The sequence below is a fragment of the Macaca fascicularis genome, chromosome 18 (assembly GCF_037993035.2).
Source record: "Macaca fascicularis isolate 582-1 chromosome 18, T2T-MFA8v1.1".
Classification (NCBI taxonomy): domain Eukaryota; kingdom Metazoa; phylum Chordata; class Mammalia; order Primates; family Cercopithecidae; genus Macaca; species Macaca fascicularis.
This window is the reverse complement of record NC_088392.1, coordinates 17473836-17492181: the sequence shown is the minus strand read 5'-3', so window position 1 is coordinate 17492181 and position 18346 is coordinate 17473836. Positions and strand designations below refer to the sequence as shown.

The 18346-nt window shown below is 42.9% G+C and overlaps 1 protein-coding gene across 7 annotated transcripts in view; it reads right to left on the bottom strand.

Annotated features, from left to right (window-relative positions):
• KDSR (3-ketodihydrosphingosine reductase) overlaps positions 1-18346 on the bottom strand; it is a 41404-nt gene that overhangs the window by 18192 nt on the left and 4866 nt on the right. For all 7 annotated transcript variants that reach the window (XR_286141.4, XR_012427085.1, XR_006694079.3 and 4 more), the window contains exons 3-6: positions 16443-16499; positions 12217-12282; positions 11923-12018; positions 5440-5631 (exon numbers count right to left, since the gene is read on the bottom strand). Coding sequence is in view for 4 of the 7 variants with exons in the window: in XM_005586522.5 (XP_005586579.2) it covers positions 5440-5631; positions 11923-12018; positions 12217-12282; positions 16443-16499 (411 nt within the window). In the remaining 3 variants the exon portion in view is untranslated. The remainder of the gene's footprint in view (positions 1-5439; positions 5632-11922; positions 12019-12216; positions 12283-16442; positions 16500-18346) is intronic.

Here is an 18346-nt window from a genome sequence, read left to right as displayed (position 1 = left end):
GCACACACTTATCTCGCCCTGCCAATTAGCAACTCTAAGAGCAATGGTTCATACCGTGAAAATCTCTTTGCCATGATTTTTATTTGGTATTGGCTCACTCTTTCATCCCTAGGAACACACCTAAGGGATCTGGAAGCGGAGAGGCAGCTGACAGATCAGCCACTGCACATCTTCAGGAGGGTACCCTAGGCTGAAAATCAACACCACACTGCCTAATGTGACGGCCTTTAAGAGTAGCCCAGGGGTCGGGCGCGGTGGCTCATGCCTATAATCCCAACATTTTGGGAGGCCAAGGCGGGCGGATCACCTGAGGTCAGGAGTTCGAGACCAGCCTGGCCAACATGGTGAAACCCTGTCTTTAGCAAAACTACAAAAATTAGTTGGGTTTGGTGGTGGGTGCCTGTAATCCCAGCTGCTCGGGAGGCTGAGGCAGAAGAATTGCTTGAGCCCGGGAGGCACAGGTTGCAGTGAGTTGAGATCACACCACTGTACTCCAGCCTGGGTGACAAGAGGGAGACTCCATCTCAAAAAAAAAAAAGAGTAGCCCAGAGTCTCATCTCATGCAGCCCTTTTCTTCCCTGGTTCCTTCAGTGAAGCAGTTTTGAGGGCTTTAAGGGAAGCTGCAAGGGGAAGGAGAAGCACGCACAGGCCTGCAAGCAGAAGATCCAGGCCAGCCACCCTGGAAAGTGCAGTCGTGAAAGTGAGATGTCTTTGTGGGTTCCATTCCAGTGCAATTAGGGCGTGGGACAGCCCATCCACTGGGCATCGCCAGGGCATGCAGCTTCACAGCCCAGCCATGCTCATAAATAGCTCTGGATTGGGGCCAGGTAATGAGGCAAATGAGCCAGAAACTCGCTTCCACTTGTTTTTGAGATAGTGACTTACGAAAACCTCGTCCTCCCCAGCCTTGCCCTCCACTGTGCACCGACCAGAGAAAAACACCACAAAAATTCCAGCGAGTTGTCATTAGGCAGCCCACATCAAGACTGACACTGACTGGCCAGAAACTCACGATTGCGCTGCCCCTCTGCCTTCTCTCTCATGGTAAAGGAGGATGCTGGCTCCAAAGCTAATGGAAGACAGGATTACAGAGCAGTGCTTCTCAAAATCAAGGTTATGGCTGCATTGCCAAAGGTTAAAACAGCTTTTCAGAGCAGCTTCTTCATGAGGTAGGAAGACAGATTGCTGGGCTTGGGAGAAACCAGTCCAATCGCTTCTAGATTGGTATTGTCGCTACGCCATCCAACCAAATGACTCTCCCAGTCTCTGGCTGGATACCTCCAGTGGCTAGTCACCTCACCATTTGCATATTCTTTTATTTATTCATGCAACAACGAGCACTTATTGAATTACTTCTACATGCCAGTATTGTTCTAAGAACAAAGCATAAGGGTAGGATTCTAGTTTCCTGAAACTCTTGGTCAAATAATTTGCTAAAATCTGAATATACTAAACCACATCTACACCTTCTTTTAATCAACTGAGCTCATAATCCTGTCATAAACAAAAATGAGGGTAAATTGGCTTTACTTGTTCTTATAAGACAATGCTAGCTCCCTGAGATCACCACTCTCTCTAAGAACAGATGAGCCAGGTCCTCACTGAGTCCCCTGCTGCCTGGTCACTGCTTCTCTTCATCCCTGTTGCCTGACCATTCTCTGTGTCCCTCACTCTGCCCCACGCCCATCCTATTACTTCCTCCCTTCTCTCTGGCCTCAACCTCAAACAGAAAGACAACTGACCACTTGTTCAAAAACCGATTTGTGGGCCGGGTGCAGTGGCTCACACCTGTAATCCCAGCACTTTGGGAGGCCAAGGCGGGCAGATCACCTGAGTGTAAGACCAGCCTGGCCAATATGGTGAAACCCCATCTCTACCAAAAATACAAAAATTAGCCAGGCGTGGTGGTGGGCACCTGGAATCCCACCTACTTGGGAGGCTGAGCCAGGAGAATCGCTTGAACCAGGGAGGCAGAGATTGCAGTGAACTGAGATCACGCCACCGCACTCCAGCCTGGGCGACAGAGTGAGACTCTGTCTCAAAACAAACAAACAAACAAACAAACACAGATTTGTTATTAAAATAATCCACACAGGATGTGCTGTTCCCCATTCCATCAAAACAAAGACGGTGGGGGCTGGAAAGATTACGGCTGTGTACAGGAAACTCCGGAATTTAAGCTTTAACTTACTTTCAGACCACAGAGGGAAGAGATGGGAGGAGAGGGGCATGATCAGGGTAAGAAAAGCAGAAAAGGGAGCATCAATTTTTTTTTGTTTTTGGCTTGGTCTCTGCTACCGCACCTTTAGCTATAACACACCTCAGAAGTCTGCTTTCCAAAAGATGAACTTTAAAAATCTTTACATTTCTTCCTAAAAGACTGACTAAAAAAAGACCAAAAAGTGCCAACAATGCATTCTTTCAAAATTACTCATGGTACCCATAACAATGCCAGGGTCCTACCTTAGTTTGGGGGCAAAGGGAGGTGGACAGAGAGACTTCAAAGTTAATTAAACCCAAAGAATTGTTACAAATATTTAGAGGCCAGACGCAGTGGCTCACACCGCCTGTAATCCCAGAACTTTGGGAGGCCAAGGCAGGTGGATCACCTGAGTCCAGGAGTTCAAGACCAGCCTGGGCCACATAGCGAGACCCCATGTCTACAAAAAAAATAAAATAAAATAAGTAAAAAATAAACGAACAACAAAAAAAACCCAGCAAGGCATGGTAGGACACACTTGTAGTCCCAGCCACTTGGGAGGCTGAGGTGGGAGGACTGCTTGGGCCCAGGAGGTGGAGGCTACAGTGAGCCAAGATCAAACCACTGCACTCCAGCCTGGGCAACAAAGCAAGACTGTGTCCAGAAAATAAAAATTAAAAAAAAAAAAAGTATTTAGAGTTTGAGCAATTACATAAGATTTCATTGACAGAAAACACACCTACCTTGACCAAATTATCCAGGTTTCAAAAAAATGCGACTATAATTACTTTAGGGTCACAGTAATTGGTTTGATGCAAGTTCTACTACAAACAAACTAGATTTTGATGATTGCATTTCTTTTCCCCAGAACCTATTTTTTTATGGGATACGTTCATTTTCTTTTCTTTTTTTTAAGTGAGGGCATTTTTAATAGAGTCCAAATAAGGACAGAAGTCATGCAGACTTGAGTGTGCAGACCGGCTACTTGCAGTATGCAAATCACACTTGTCACAGAGATTGGGGGGCTCCGTCTGTACCAGCAATCCACTTTCTTTTTCCTCTTTTTTAGCATCTCTGTTCTACTTGAAGTGAAACCAGGCCACCCCGATTGTACACTTTGCTCTAAATCAGTGAATGCTGACACAGCTTTGCAAAAAGTCCTAATGGGCAGATTCTTCATCCCGCAAACACCCCTTCACCTACACGGATCCTAAGACCAAAGTAAGGGGCCGAGGCAACCAGCCAGGTGAACCAACTAGCTGGACGCATCATCTGCTGCAAAAGGGCAGCAGACCTGGAGTCAAAGCTTGGATCGTGTTATGATTTCTGTCACTAAGTAACTATGTGACTTTGAGCAACACATTGAATGTATTGAAAATGGGGTTTTCCTCTCATTAGGTGGCATTACAACATCTCCGTCACATATTTTACAAAACTGTGATAAAAATAAAATGGTGGCTGGGTGTGCTGGCTCACACGTGTAATTCCAGCACTTTGGGAGGCTAAAGCCAGAAGATTGTTTGAGCTTAGGCGTTTGAGACCAGCTTTGGCAACACAGTGAGACCCCTTCTCTACAAAAAATTTTAAAAATTAGCCAGGCATGGTGATGTGCACCTGTGGTCTTAGCTACTTGGGAGGCTGAGACAGGAGGATCACTTGAGCCACGGAGCTCGGGGTTACAGTGAGCTATGATTGTGCCACTGCACTCCAGCCTGGGTGACAGAGTGAGACGCTGTCTCTAAAAAAATAAAATAAAATAAAAATAAATAAAACAGGTATTCACAAAAGGACTTTTCAAATTTAAAAACTTCAAAAGAAATACCAGTATTCTTTTTTGAAATTTCACAGCCATCAGAGTCCTATTGGCTAAGCATATTATAACTATCTATTATTAAGAGTATTGGGCCAATTGATAACAAAATCTGTGGCTGGTTCCTTTGGTATGAGAATGGCATGGTCTATCAGTCCCTACGTGGCACATAGGGGCTGTCGCTGTCCCAGCAACTCATCTGTACTGCAACACTCGTCCCATATCTAACCAATGTGGTGCTCTATCACACACCATCAAGGTCTCTTATGGGGGTCTTCTAAATAGGGGTCAGCAAACTATGTCCCATGAGCCAGATCTGGCCCTCTGCCTGTTTTTTATAAGTAAAGTTTTATTGGAACACAGTGACAACTGTTCATTTACACATTGTCTACTGAGGCTGCTTTCCTGCTATCACAGCTGACTTAAGTAGCTATATTAGGCACCATTCAGCCTTTAAAACCTAACATATGTACTGTCTGCTCTTTGGTGAAAGTTTTGTCAACCCCTGATCTAAATCATCAACCAGGATTCCCAAAAGCACACTCTTACTATAAGAGGGTTGGCCACAGTCAATACCCTTCTGGGCTCTTAACATTTTAGGCATCCACTGGAGGTCTGAGCTCACATGCCTTGTGGATAAGAGGGGACGACTGTACAGAGCAATGGAAAGAACTTTACCCTGCCTTTTTCAGCATGTGATTTTTGGGTAGATACGTATGTGATGCTCTCTAAGCATTCCTGTGTGACAATAATGTGGAAGTCGGCTTCATGCAGCTGAGATGCAAAGTTGCGCTCATCATGACAAACGCTATTTTGATGCAAATCCTAACTACATCCTTCTTCCACAAAATGTTCTATTAACTACGTAAATAAAAAGCATTCATTTTCCCAACATTTCTTTAAGATATAAAAATATAAATACTGGGAGAGTCAAATTATTGCTTTATTCCAACCCTCCCATTTTACAGATGAGGAAACTGAGAGCAAGTTAAATGACTTGTCTAAAAGCTAAAAATTAGCAGCTGATTCAAGCTCTTCCCTCAAACATGTACTAATTTCATGTATTATTCAGTCATAAGGACAATCTTTTTGTTAAAGAAAAATCTCTATAAAATAAAGTATCTGGTTAACCTTACTCACATTCACACAGTATTAGACCAATAACACTATGAAGATATTACTAGTATTTTGCGTATTAAATTAAACAAGCAAAAATCCCATTAACATTTTGCATCTGTTGTAACTATAATCTTCATGCAACGAAAAATGTTAACTGTAAAACTCAGGGTTGAGCCAATTCTCTTTCACTAATGTCAAATCTAAAAATCTCTAATTTAATACAACAGCAAATGTAAAGAAGCTACAAAACTAAAGTGGAATGTATATTGTTGAGCGGAGAGGAATACATACAAAAATGAATACATTTTACCTCCATCTGCAAAGCTTCTGCCAATCCCCTTATGGCAAACTTGGATGCAGAGTAGGCTGTGAAACCGAATAATCCCAACTGTCCTGCCTGGGAGGACACAAACACGATCCTGCCCACCCGGCGCTCCTTCATGGTGGTGATCACGGCCCGGCTGGGGTACACGCTGCCCAGGTAATTGATGCTCATTAACCTCTGCAGGGAACAAAGAGGCCACATGAGGAGTGCATGAGGTCAAAAGCCTCAAGGCTGTGCTCATGGAGAATTCAGTCTGCTTTCTGGATTTCAGTTCTTCAATGCATGCTCAGGTGACTGGGAAGCTCAACAGGCTTACGGAATGAATGACTGATGGCGTTTTGCTATAAATGAAATGTGATTTGAGACCTACCATTATTTGAAGGCTCGGGACCTACCATTTGAAGCCTGTGTCAGTCTAGTCTTGCATTCTGGCCATGACAGCAGTTACGTTTTTCCTGAAAACTGGTCAAAGTTAGTTTTCTCCTTATAAAAAGTATACTGCATGTTTGTGGGTAGTACTTTCTGAAAGACCTTTTTAGGAAAGAACTTCCAAGTATTTGTATCCTATTGTTTTAAGCAATAAGAAAAGCACAAACAGAGTAGGAGGGTGATTAAAAGTTTTGGTTTCAAGCCTTGGCTCTCCCACTTATTGCCTATTTGATGATGAAAAAGCAAGTCAGACATTCTACTCATTTTCTCGGCTGAAAACAAGGTTAATATGGGTATGACCACATAGGGCTGTTCCAAGGATTAAAAGAGAAAACACAAGGTAAGCGCTAGCACAGCTCTGGGTCTCAAGAACCACTGGCTCTCCCATTATGATGGGTAAGAGTACTAGTAGTATATTTTCTCCTTAACTTAAGCTTTTAATTTTTATTTATTTATTTTTTGCTTTTTTACTATTATCATTTTTTTTTTTTTTTGGGGCAGGGTCTCACTCGCTTACCCAGGTTGAAGTGCAGTGGAGCAACCTTGGATGCGTAAGAGTACTAGTAGTATATTTTCTCCTTAACTTGCAAGCTTTTAATTTTTATTTATTTATTTATTGCTTTTTTACTATTATCATTTTTTTTTTTCAGAGACAGGGTCTCACTGGCTCACCCAAGTTGAAGTGCAGTGGTGCAACCTTGGCTCACTGCAGTCTCAATCTCCCGGGCTCAAGCAATCCTCTTGCCTCAGCCTCTTGAGTACATGGGACTACAGGCACATGTCACCACGCCCAGCTAATTTTTGTAATTTTTGTAATGACAGGGTCCTCTTATTTTGCCTAGGCTGGTCTTGAACTCCTGGGCTCGAGCAATACTCCTGCCCTTGACCTCCCAAAGTGATGGGATTACAGGCATGAGCCACTGTGCCTAGCCCAAGCTCTTAAAAACCTTAAATTTTAACTTGAAAATCTAATAATCCGTGCATTAAAATGTTTCAAATATTCAAATATTTGTAAAAATATTAGATCAGCATGTAAATAAAAACTAAATACCTCAATTGGGGAACTTGAGATCAATCATAATTATTTTTCATATTATGGACAGAACATGAACATACAATCATAATATTTTAGTTCAAGAGGATATTAGATTTTGTTTGTTTTTGTTTGAGATGGAGTTTCGCTCTTGTCGCCAAGGGTGGAGTATAGTGGTGTGATCTTGACTCACTGCAACCTCTGCCTCCCGGGTTCAAGCAATTCTCCTGCCTCAGCCTCCAGAGCAGCTGGGATTACAAGCACCCACCACTAAGCCTGGCTAATTTTTTGCATGTTTAGTAGAGACAGGGTTTTGCCATGTTAGGCAGGCTGGTCTCGAACTCCTGACCTCAGGTGATCCGCCCACCTCGGCCTCCCAAAGTGTTGGGATGACAGGTGTGAGCCACTGCGCCAGGCCTAGATAATCTTTTTAAATGATGACCAGAAACACTGGAAGTGACAGGGAAAAATATCTATGCTATTTAAGTTTAAAAAGCAGAAGCCTGGCCGGGCGCGGTGGCTCAAGCCTGTAATCCCAGCACTTTGGGAGGCCGAGACGGGCGGATCACGACGTCAGGAGTTCGAGACCATCCTGGCTAACACGGTGAAACCCCGTCTCTACTAAAAAATACAAAAAACTAGCCGGGCGAGGTGGTGGGCGCCTGTAGTCCCAGCTACTCGGGAGGCTGAGGCAGGAGAATGGCGTAAAAACCCGGGAGGCGGAGCTTGCAATGAGCTGAGATCCGGCCACTGCACTCCAGCCTGGGCGACACAGCAAGACTCCGTCTCAAAAAAAAAAAAAAAAAAAAAGCAGAAGCCAGACTATATGCATGCTGTAACTGTAATTACTTCAAAGGTTAAGTAAAAGCACACATGCTCAGAGAGAAGACCAAAGAAGTACAGAAGATCATAACTGACTGAGTTAGGATGCTGGGATTCTCATTTTTTTCCAAAAATGTGTTTTAATAACATGATATTGTTTTGATAATAAAAATGTTCTAAGCCAGGCACGGTGGCTCATGCCTGTAATCCCAGCACTTTGGGAGGCCGAGGTAAGTGGATTACCTGAGGTCAGTAGTTCAAGACCAGCCTGACCAACTTGGTGAAAACCCATCTCTACTACAAAAAAAAAAAAAAATTAGCCAGGCATGGTGGTGGGCACCTGTAATCCCAGCTACTCAAGAGGCTGAGGCAGGAGAATTGCTTGAGCCTGAGAAGTGGAGGTTGCAGTGATCCACGATTGAGCCACTGCGCTCCCGCCTGGGTGACAGAGCGAGACTCCGTCTCCAAAAAAAAAAAAAGTTCTAAAAGAATATTTGGAAAACGATGGCACACTGAACACATGTGTTTACCTCAGCTCCCTTTAGAAACCTCGCTAAAATCTCAGCAAAGAGACTCTTTTTTTAAGGCAAGAACCCACAAGAACAAAGAAAACAGGAATAAAAATAACAGCAATAACCTTTTGGAAGCTGAAGAACAGACTGACGAGGGGTAACTAACTTAGCAGACCACAAAAAACTAAAACCTAAGCGGGAAGTGGAGAAACTAAAAAGCCAGATTCTACCACAGAACCCCAAAAGGCTCCAGCCACAAGAGTCTCTGGGATGGAGGGAAAGGTGGGCCGGCATGGGGCTGAGACAGGAGTAGGGACTAAGAGTCTACTTAATAAGCAATCAGCTAGAAACAGCCCAAATGACCATTGACGATGACTAGCTAAACAGAATGTGGTCAATCCATACAACAGAATATTATCGCCCTATAAAAAGGAATGAAGTACCCATATATGCTACATGTGGGATGAGCCTCAAAAACATGATGCCAAGAGAAAGAGGCCACACATAGAAGGGCACGTATCATGATTCCAATCATACTAAATTACCAGAGACAGAATACAGTTTGGTGGTTGTCAGAGATCGGGTGTGGGGATGAGCAGAGATGGGGAGCAACTGCTTACCAGGTAAGGGCTGCCCTGTGGGTGATGTGTTTGTTTCAGAAGTAGGCGGAGGTGGTGGTGGCACCGCATTGTGAATGTGCTAACTGCCTCTGCACGGCTCACTTTAAAAATGGTTAATTTAATGTTATATGAATTTCACCTCAATTAAAAAAAAGAATGTAGGACAATGAAAAAAAAGGAGTTAGATCTTAGATGCCTTTCCCCTCTCCGCAGGGCAGATCTGTATCCCTCTTCCAGCCTGGCAGGAGACTGGAGGTTCCGTTTCTAGGGAAAGTAGGTCTGGATAAAGAGGTTTAAGAGAAAGTCTGCCTAGACAGTGCACACAAAGACAACACCACTCTCCCCAGCTTTATTGTCACAGGAGGCTGGAAGACACTCCTCAGGGCTTCTGACCAACCCAAGAGAAAAGATTTACAGATAATGACATTGAAACTACAGCCCACAGATATGACCACACAATCACCCTTCCAAAGGATCCATTGTCAAACAGGTCCACAAACAAGCAAAGAAGTCCCAGTCACCTTGTTAGGGCCTGATTCCAAAAACACAGCCAAGGGCCTCCAGACTCCCAGTGAACTCTCTCACACCAAAGACAGAGCCACTGGCCTCTAAGAGAAAGTAAACACACATACAGAGCAGAGACAATGAAGGACAAAAGAATTCTCCTTAACATCTACAGGGAGATAAGAGGGGAGATAGCACCAAGAAACCACAAAGAAAAGCACTGAAAAGGAAAATTAAGGGAAGAGTATTGGCCGGGCCCGGTGGCTCAAGCCTGTAATCCCAGCACTTTGGGAGGCCGAGACGGGCGGATCACGAGGTCAGGAGATCGAGACCATACTGGCTAACACGGTAAAACCCCGTCTCTACTAAAAAATACAAAAAAGCTAGCTGGGCGAGGTGGTGGGCGCCTGTAGTCCCAGCTACTCGGGAGGCTGAGGCAGAAGAATGGCATAAACCCGGGAGGCGGAGCTTGCAGTGAGCTGAGATCCGGCCACTGCACTCCAGCCCGGGCGACAGAGCGAGACTCCGTCTCAAAAAAAAAAAAAAACAAAAAGGGAAGAGTATTGGGATTCCCCAAGACCACGCCCAGGCTGATGATTCACTAGAAGGTGTAAGTTCTCAGCAGATGGTCCTGCTCAGGACTAAGACTTATTACAGGGAAAGGATGCAAAGCCAAATCAGCAAAAGGAAAAGACACAGGGAGAAAAGTCCAGAAGAAACCAGGTGCAAGTTCCAACAGTCCTTGCCCAGTGGAGTCACACAGGATGTGCTTAATTCTCGCACATGCCCAAGTACCGTGTACAGGCATTTCATTGTATTTATTTATTTTTTTTTTTAGACAAAGTCTCGCTCTGTTGCCCAGGCTGGAGTGCAGGGGCGTGATCTCGGCTCACGCAACCTCCGTCTCCCAGGTTCAAGCGATTCTCCTGCCTCAGCCTCCCAAGCAGCTGGGACTACAGGTGCACACCACCACGTCCAGCTAATTTTTGTATTTTTAGTAGAGACGGGGTGTCACCATGCTGGCCAGGCTGGTCTCAAACTCCTGACCTCAAATGATCCACCCACCTCAGCCTCCCAAAGTGCTGAGATTACAGGGGTGAGCCACATGCCCAGCCTGTGTACAGGCATTTTACATGCAAGTGAACTTCAATTAAATTAAAAACTGAAAATAATAAAGCAAACATATAACTGAGATAGAATTCATTTTAAATAAAAATCATTTCCTATCATTAGAAAATGCACCAACTGTGGTACAGGTTGAGTGTCCCTTATCGAAAAAGCTTGGAACAAGAAGTGTTTTGGATTTGAGTTTTTTTGGATTTTGGAATATTGTATTGTACTTATTGGTTCAGCATCCCTAATCTGAAAATCTGAAATCCGAAATGCCATAAGAGGCATTTCCTTTGAGCATTATGTTGGCAATTCAAACAGTTTCAGATTTTGAGCTGGGTGTGGTGGCTCACTCCTGTAATCCCAGCGCTTTGGGAGGCCAAGGCAGATGGATCACAAGGTCAGCAGTTCCAGACCAGCCTGGCCAACACGGTGAAACCCTGTCTCTACCAAAAATACAAAAATTAGCTGAGCATGGCGGTGGGTGCTTGTAGTCCCAGCTACTCGGGAGGCTGAGGCATGAGAATTGCTTGAGCCCAAGAGGCAGAGGTTGCAGTGTGCCAAGATTGCACCACTGTACTCCAGCCTCAGTGACAGAGCAAGACTCTGTCTCAAAAAAAAGAAAGAAAAGAAAAAGATTGCTGATGCACTGGCAACTAAAAAACATTTTCCATTTTTAAAACATTTCAGGCCAGGTGTGGTGGCTCACACCTGTACCCCCAGCACTTTGGGAGGCCGAGGTGGGCCAGTCACTTGAGGTCAGGAGTTTGACACCAGCTGGGCCAACATGGCGAAAACCATCTCTACTAAAATAAAAAAAATTAGCTGGGTGTGCTGACATGTGCCTGTAATCCCAGCTACTAGGGAGGCTGAGGCAGGAGAATCATTTGAACTTGAGAGGTGGAGGTTGCAGTGAGCGGAGATCATGCCACTGCACCCAAGCCTGGGCAACAGAGCGAGACTCCATCTTGAAAAAAGAAAAAAAAAAAACAAAAAAAAATTTCAAATCTTAATAAGATGCAGTATCTTTTTATATTGATTTGAGAACCCTAGTGAGTCTGTTCTTCAACTTTTTTGGTTTCTCCTTGTTAATAATACTGATGTCTGACATGATCCAGCATCTCTCAGGTTACAAAGTACTCTCTTGAAAATATGACCTCAGTGAATTGCTACAGTAATCTGTGTCAGATCAGAAGTTCCATTCCCATTTTTGCTGGTTTTCTCACCTATAAAATGTCTAAACTCTTAAGGTTCAATGGTCATGACACTGGAACGAAAACCTTGCTCAGTTTCACCTTGTTCAGCCTTCCTCCAGAGTCTTTTAAAGCTTCCATGGACATCTGAATGCATTCATCTAATTGATTCTTAAAGCTTTTACCCGTGGCTTGCTCTGCTTTTAGTGTATGTGCTACTCCAGTGAGTAAACATTTTTACTTACTTCAAAGGTACTAACTTCAAGATCTTCAAATTTTCCTGACATTGCCATTCCTGCACAATTTACAAGCATGTCCACTGGACCCAGTTTCTCCTGTGCCTAGAAAAATGTAGCAGAGCAGGCATTAAGAAACAGAGAAGAAAAACCACTCAGCAGCAAATCCATGCTGATAAATAAAATTTACAAAACTATTAAACCTATAGAGAAGTTGTGCCCATTCCAAGCCACATAGCAAAATGGCAAGAACAAATCAAAAGTCAAGCACATTGGTGAATTCCAATTAGCCCAACCTCTTACTTGTTTTATGACATTCTCTACTTGGTTATAGTCTTGAGATACGTCAACCGATATGCAAAGCACCACCTGTGAAAAAAGAAAAAAAGTGATCAAAGTTTTGCAGGTACCAAACTATTTTTTAAAGATATTTTTAAAGAAAAGATAATTCATTGAATACAGAAGGAAGCCAATATTGAATGAAGAGATTTCAGTGTTTGCTGATGATGCAATTCGTAGAATCTAATTTTCTTGGCAATTTTTGGAGTTAAAACTCTGAAGAATCTTTTTAAAAATATATAAATGCTCCTCTTGAAATGCCACTAATCTATAGTGACAGAAGGCAGATAAGGGGTTGCCCACAGCCAGGCATGAGGGATGGAAGGAACTGTGAAAGGGCACAGGCCGACCCTGGGGAGTGATGGAAATATTCCATATCAGGGCCTCAGTGCTGATTCCTTCAAAGAGGAATCCTGTCCAAATGATCAAAATTCCTAAGAAAAGGAAACAGCCCTCCCTCCAAATATAACCTGCACATTCTAGTCTAGAGGGGTTGCCCTTGGTTGTAATGTATACCTAGAGTGGATTTTATCCCAACATCCTCAGATAGAAAACATTGTTTTAAAGGTAGTAGTAATTGGCTAGGCATGGTGGCTTACACCTGTAATCCCAGCACTTTGGGAGGCTGAGGCAGGTAGATCATTTGAGGTCAGGAGTTCGAGACCAGCCTGGCCAACATGGTGAAACCCCGCCTCTACTAAGAATACAAAAAATTAGCCTGGCGTGGTGGCGGGCACCTGTAATCCCAGCTACTGGGGAGACTGAGGCAGGAGAATTGATTGAACCCAGAAGATAGAGGCTGCAGTCAGCCGAGATCGCACCACTGCACACCAGCTTGGGTGACAGAGTGAGACTCTGTCTCAAAGAAAAAAAAAAAAGGGCAGTAGTAATCATATGATTAATTTTAAAACATGCCTTTTCATACAGTATTAGACCAGTTACTATAAATAAAATCTATGCCACAGACAAGTGAAATTTCAAAACAAAAAAATGTTAACAAGTCACACACACACACACACACACAAAGGTCCCTAAAAGCCTGGCAGGGCATAAGAAGGATCAAGCTCATTCTCTCCTGCCCTAGCCTTATCTCCATCTCCCTTCCTTGATGTGAAAGATAAGTTTCCCACCTGACCTAAAGCCCTGTGGCAGATGAAGAGGTAGAAGGTGGCATGATGAGGAAGCCCAGAGCAGAGACAGTGCTGGCAGCAGGCAAGACTGGCCTAGGCCCTGAACACTGACTCCTGGCTTCACACCATACTCCTTTATCAGATATTACAGGAATACAGGAAAAAATGGGGCAATTTACAGAGCTGCTGTTTTTCCAATGCTTGTGGGCTTCAGAGAAGGGGGGTAAAGACCACAGTCCTAGAGGAAAAACTCACGTGTGCAGAAGATGTACACAAGGATTTTTACCTGCAGCACAGACTGCAATTGCAAAGATAAAAATACAAAATAAAATAAAAAGAATGGAAACAGCTCAATAGGAGGGAACTGATGGAACAAGCTCTGGTGTACTTCAATCCTAGGCAGGAGCAATTTAAGGCAAATCTACTTAATGCACGTGGAAAGATCTCTAACACTCTGGAGGGGAAAAAGTCAATGAACACCACAGTGAAATACTATTTAAAACTCATCAGAAAGGCAAAAAGTAAAAAGTCTGTCAATACCAAGTATTGGCAGGGATGTGGCACAACAGGAACCACAGTCCTACTTGTGGGAGCTTAACCACTTTGGTGAGGTTGAACAACTGCATACACTACAGCTCTGCAATTTCTTTTCTGGGTATGTACCATTCTTGCACGTGCGCACAAAGAGAATAGTGAAAGCTTTTCTAATAGTAAAAAACAAAACAAACTAACAAAAATACTGGGAACCACCTAAATATCCACCAGTTGCTGAACTGATGAACAAAATGTGGTCTATACATACAATGGAATACTATATAGTAGTAAAAAAAAATGAACTCCAACTTTATACAGCAACATAAATGAATTTTTCAAATTTTTTATATATATATATATATATATATATATATAATTTTTTTTTTTTTGAGATCGAGTCTCCTTCTGTCACCCAAGGAGTACAGTGCTGCGATCTTTGCTCACCTCAAGCTTTGCCTCCCAGATTTAAGCGATTCTCCTGCCTCAGCCTCCTTCCTGAGTAGCTGGGATTACAGGCGCAGCTAATTTTTTATATTTTTAGTAGAGACACAGTTTCACCACATTGTCCAGGCTGATCTCAAAGACCTGATCTCAAGTGATCTGCCCGTCTCAGCCTCGCAAAATGTTGAGATTACAAGCATGAGCCACTGCGCCTGGCCTTAAAAATAGTATTGAGTGGTCCGGGCGTGGTGGCTCACGCCTGTAAGCCCAGCACTTTCGGAGGCTGAGGCGGGCAGATCACAAGGTTGGGAGTTCGAGACCAGCCTAACCAACATGGTAAAACCCTGTCTCTACTAAAAATACAAAAATTAGCCAGGCGTAGTGGTGCACACCTGTAATCCCAGCTACTCAGGAAGCTAAGGCTTGAACCCAGGAGGCAGAGGTTGCAGTGAGCTGCGATCACACCACTGCACTCCAGCCTGGGCAACAAGAGCAAGACTCCATTTCAAAATAAATAAATAATATTGAGTGAAGAAATCAAGTTGCATAAGAAGCATAAAGAATGAAGTTATACAAATTTATAGAGAAAGAAAGTGGATGAGTGACTGCCTAGCTGAGAGGAGGATGGGAGGAAATGGCAAGTGACTGCTAATACAGATGGAGATTCTTCATGGGGTGAGGAAAACGTTCCAAAATTGATTCTGGTGATAGTGGCGCAACTCTAGGAATATATTAAAAATCATTGAATCATATACTTTAAATGGGTCAACTGTATGGTATGTAAATTGTATTTCACAAAGCTGCTAAAAAATAAGAATGATATAACAAAAGAAGTAGAACTAAATATATTGGCCAGGCACGATGGCTCACACCTATAATCTCAGCACTTTGGGAGGTCAAGGAAGGCAGATCACCTGAGGTCGGGAGTTCAATACTAGCCTGGCAAACATGGTAAAACCCCATCTCTAGTAAAAATACAAAAAAAAAATTAGCCAGGCGTGGTGACATGCACCTGTAATCCCAGCTACTCGGGAGGCTGAGGCAGGAGAATCTCTTGAACCCAAGAGGTGGAGGTTGCAGTGAGCCAAGATGGCACCACTGCACTCCAGCCTGGGTGCCAGAGAGAGACTCCATCTCAGAAAAAAAAAAACAAAAAAAAAGAACTAAAGAATATATGATTATGTAGAGTCATGTGCATATATGGTAAAATTAAAAAGAAAAAGAGGCAGGGCACAGTGGCTCACTCCTATAATCCCAGCACTTTGGGAGGCAGAGGTAGGCAGATCGCTTGAGCCCAGGAGTTAAAGACCAGCCTGGGCAACATGGTGAAACCCCATCTCTACCAAAAATACAAAAATTAGCCATGCATGATGGCACGTGCCTATAATCCCAGCTACTAGGGAGGCTGAGGTGGGAGGATTGCTTGAGTCCAGGAGGTGGAGGCTGCAGTGAGCTGAGATCGCACACCTGCACTCCAGCCTGGATGATAGTGAGACACTGTCTCAAAAAAAAAAGAAAGAAAAAAAAAAAAAAAAAAAGAAAGCATCAACGCAAAAAATTGCGTTGGCGTTTGTCCCTCCAGGAATGAGAAAAGAGGGACAAGGCTGCTGTGGGGCATAGAGGTGGCTTCAGAGACCCTGATCATTTCTACTTCTTAGGCTGGGTGATGGCTGTGTGATTATTAATTTTGTTATTACGTTTTATACTGAAATATAAACATCATTGTATTCATCAAAAATTCCATAACCAAATAAATTTTAAATATTCCTTTCTTCTTAAGCATTTGTCTAAAGTTCATTTAAATAAATAATGAAAATGAAATTATTTGCCAGTAAAACATTCTGTTATTTGACCATTTGTAGATATGAATGTGTGAGGGAGTCTATTCATTTTGTGTGTGTGTGATATTCTGAGTTACTAGACAATTCAAACAATTCCACCTTTTAAAAAACAGTACAATATGTTTTTGATTGGGAAAATCATATGTGCTTTCAATTAGCTATTCACAATTGAAGTAACCCTGTTTTTCCTTTATACAACTGTGCTGAGTTATACAGAAAATGCATTCTGAAGACAGAGATTTACCTGTTTATCATTAATAGAGTGCATTTCAATTTCTTTCTTTGCCTGCAGCAGCTTATCCTGAAAGCAATACAGAACAATTAGTCCTGGTGATTATCTATATGCATGTCTGTTTATTGTCAAGGAGAGAAAACAAGCAATTATTTCTATGTGTATGTATTAAATTCCAGAAAACACACTACACAGTATCTACATTGCATAGACAGACTGGGCCACAGCCTATAAAAGAAGATGTGAAGTATGCTAAGCTATGAATAAGTGATAATAAGTTTGAAAATTAATTACAGAGAATGATAATAGAAAAACTGACAAACCTCAAAACCCCTGTTAACAGTACTCATTGCTGAGGCCGACTCTACAGTTCTAATAAATGTCTTATTATTTAGTTGTGATATAAGAAAAGAACAACTCTATTAATATGCAGTGCTCCCCAAAGTTGAGGGTATGTGTGACTCCCTGTCAACAGTGCTTTTTGTCCAATATTTTCTTCTATTATAAAAGCAAACATAGTAAGAATCACCTTTTGGATAGACTGAGTAAACTAGGCCTGGCTACTATAAAATAGTCTTAAGCAAGGTTATCCGTGTAATTGTGTAATTCTTCCAAGGTCCTAATTTTTTTTGTTTTACTTAATCCCAAGAAAACAGGTATCAGATTATAGTTTCTTAATTTGCTGTAAAAAGTAACTTAAATAACATCATGCAATAGAGAGGAACCAAAGCGTAAGCGAAATCTTCCAAAAGGTAATGCAGGGTTTCTAAACCTGAATATGTCTATAATGAAATAATACTGTCCTACGACTAAAGATACATACAGCTTGACTTTGCAAAGACTGGAATTATAAATTACATTAGAAAAGAAAGAATTTTTCAGCCAGGCACGGTGGCTCACCCCTGTAATCCCAGCACTTTGGGAGGCCAAGGTGAGTGGATCACCTGAGCTCAGGAGTTTGAGACCAGCCTGGGCAACAGAGCGAAGCCCCATCTCTACCAAAAATACAAAAACTTAGCCAAGCGTGGTGGCGAGTACCTGTGGTCCCAGATACTCAAGAGGCTGAAGTGAGAGGATTGCTTGAGCCTGGGAGGCAGAGGTTGCAGTAAGCCGAGATTGTGCTACTGCACTCCAGCCTGGGCGACAGAGTGAGGCCAGGTGCAGTGGCTCACGCCTGTAATCCCAACACTTTGGGAGGCTGAGGCAGGTGGATCACTTAAGGTAAGGAGTTTGAGACCAGCCTGGCCAACGTGGTAAAACCCCGTCTCTACTAAAAAAAGAAAAAATACATACACACACACACACACACACACACACACACAAATTAGCCAGGTGTGGTCACACACACCTGTAATCCCAGGTGTTCTAGAGGCAGAGGGTACAGTGAGCCAAGATCGTGCCACTGGACTCCAGCCTGGGTTACAGAGCGAAACCGTGACTCAAAAAAAAAAAAAAAAAAAAAAAAATGAATGAATTACTCAACACCACAGGTTCTTCATTCAGCTCATTCATTTCTAGCAATGCAAAGGCCCCATGTGAGCTCCTGAGGGCCTAAAATGCTGGCCTTCTCTGCCTCCACTTTTATTTACTTGCATCAAAACTGGTGTTTAAAACTTACAAAATGCCATTTCATTAAATTTGTGTTTTCATTTATGTAAAGTGGCTTCAATGCCAAAGCAAATTCATTGTTAGAAAAGTCAAGCTATAAATATAAGGTAGCTAATTTTGCCATTCTTGGTTTGTAAAAGAAATTACAGACGTCCAGGCCAGGCGTGGTGGCTCACACCTGTAATCCCAGCACTTTGGGAGGCCGAGGCGGGCGGATCACAAGGTCAGGAGTTCGAGACCAGTCTGGCCAATATGGTGAAACCCTGTCTCTACTAAAAATATAAAAATTAGCCAGGCGTGGTGGTGCG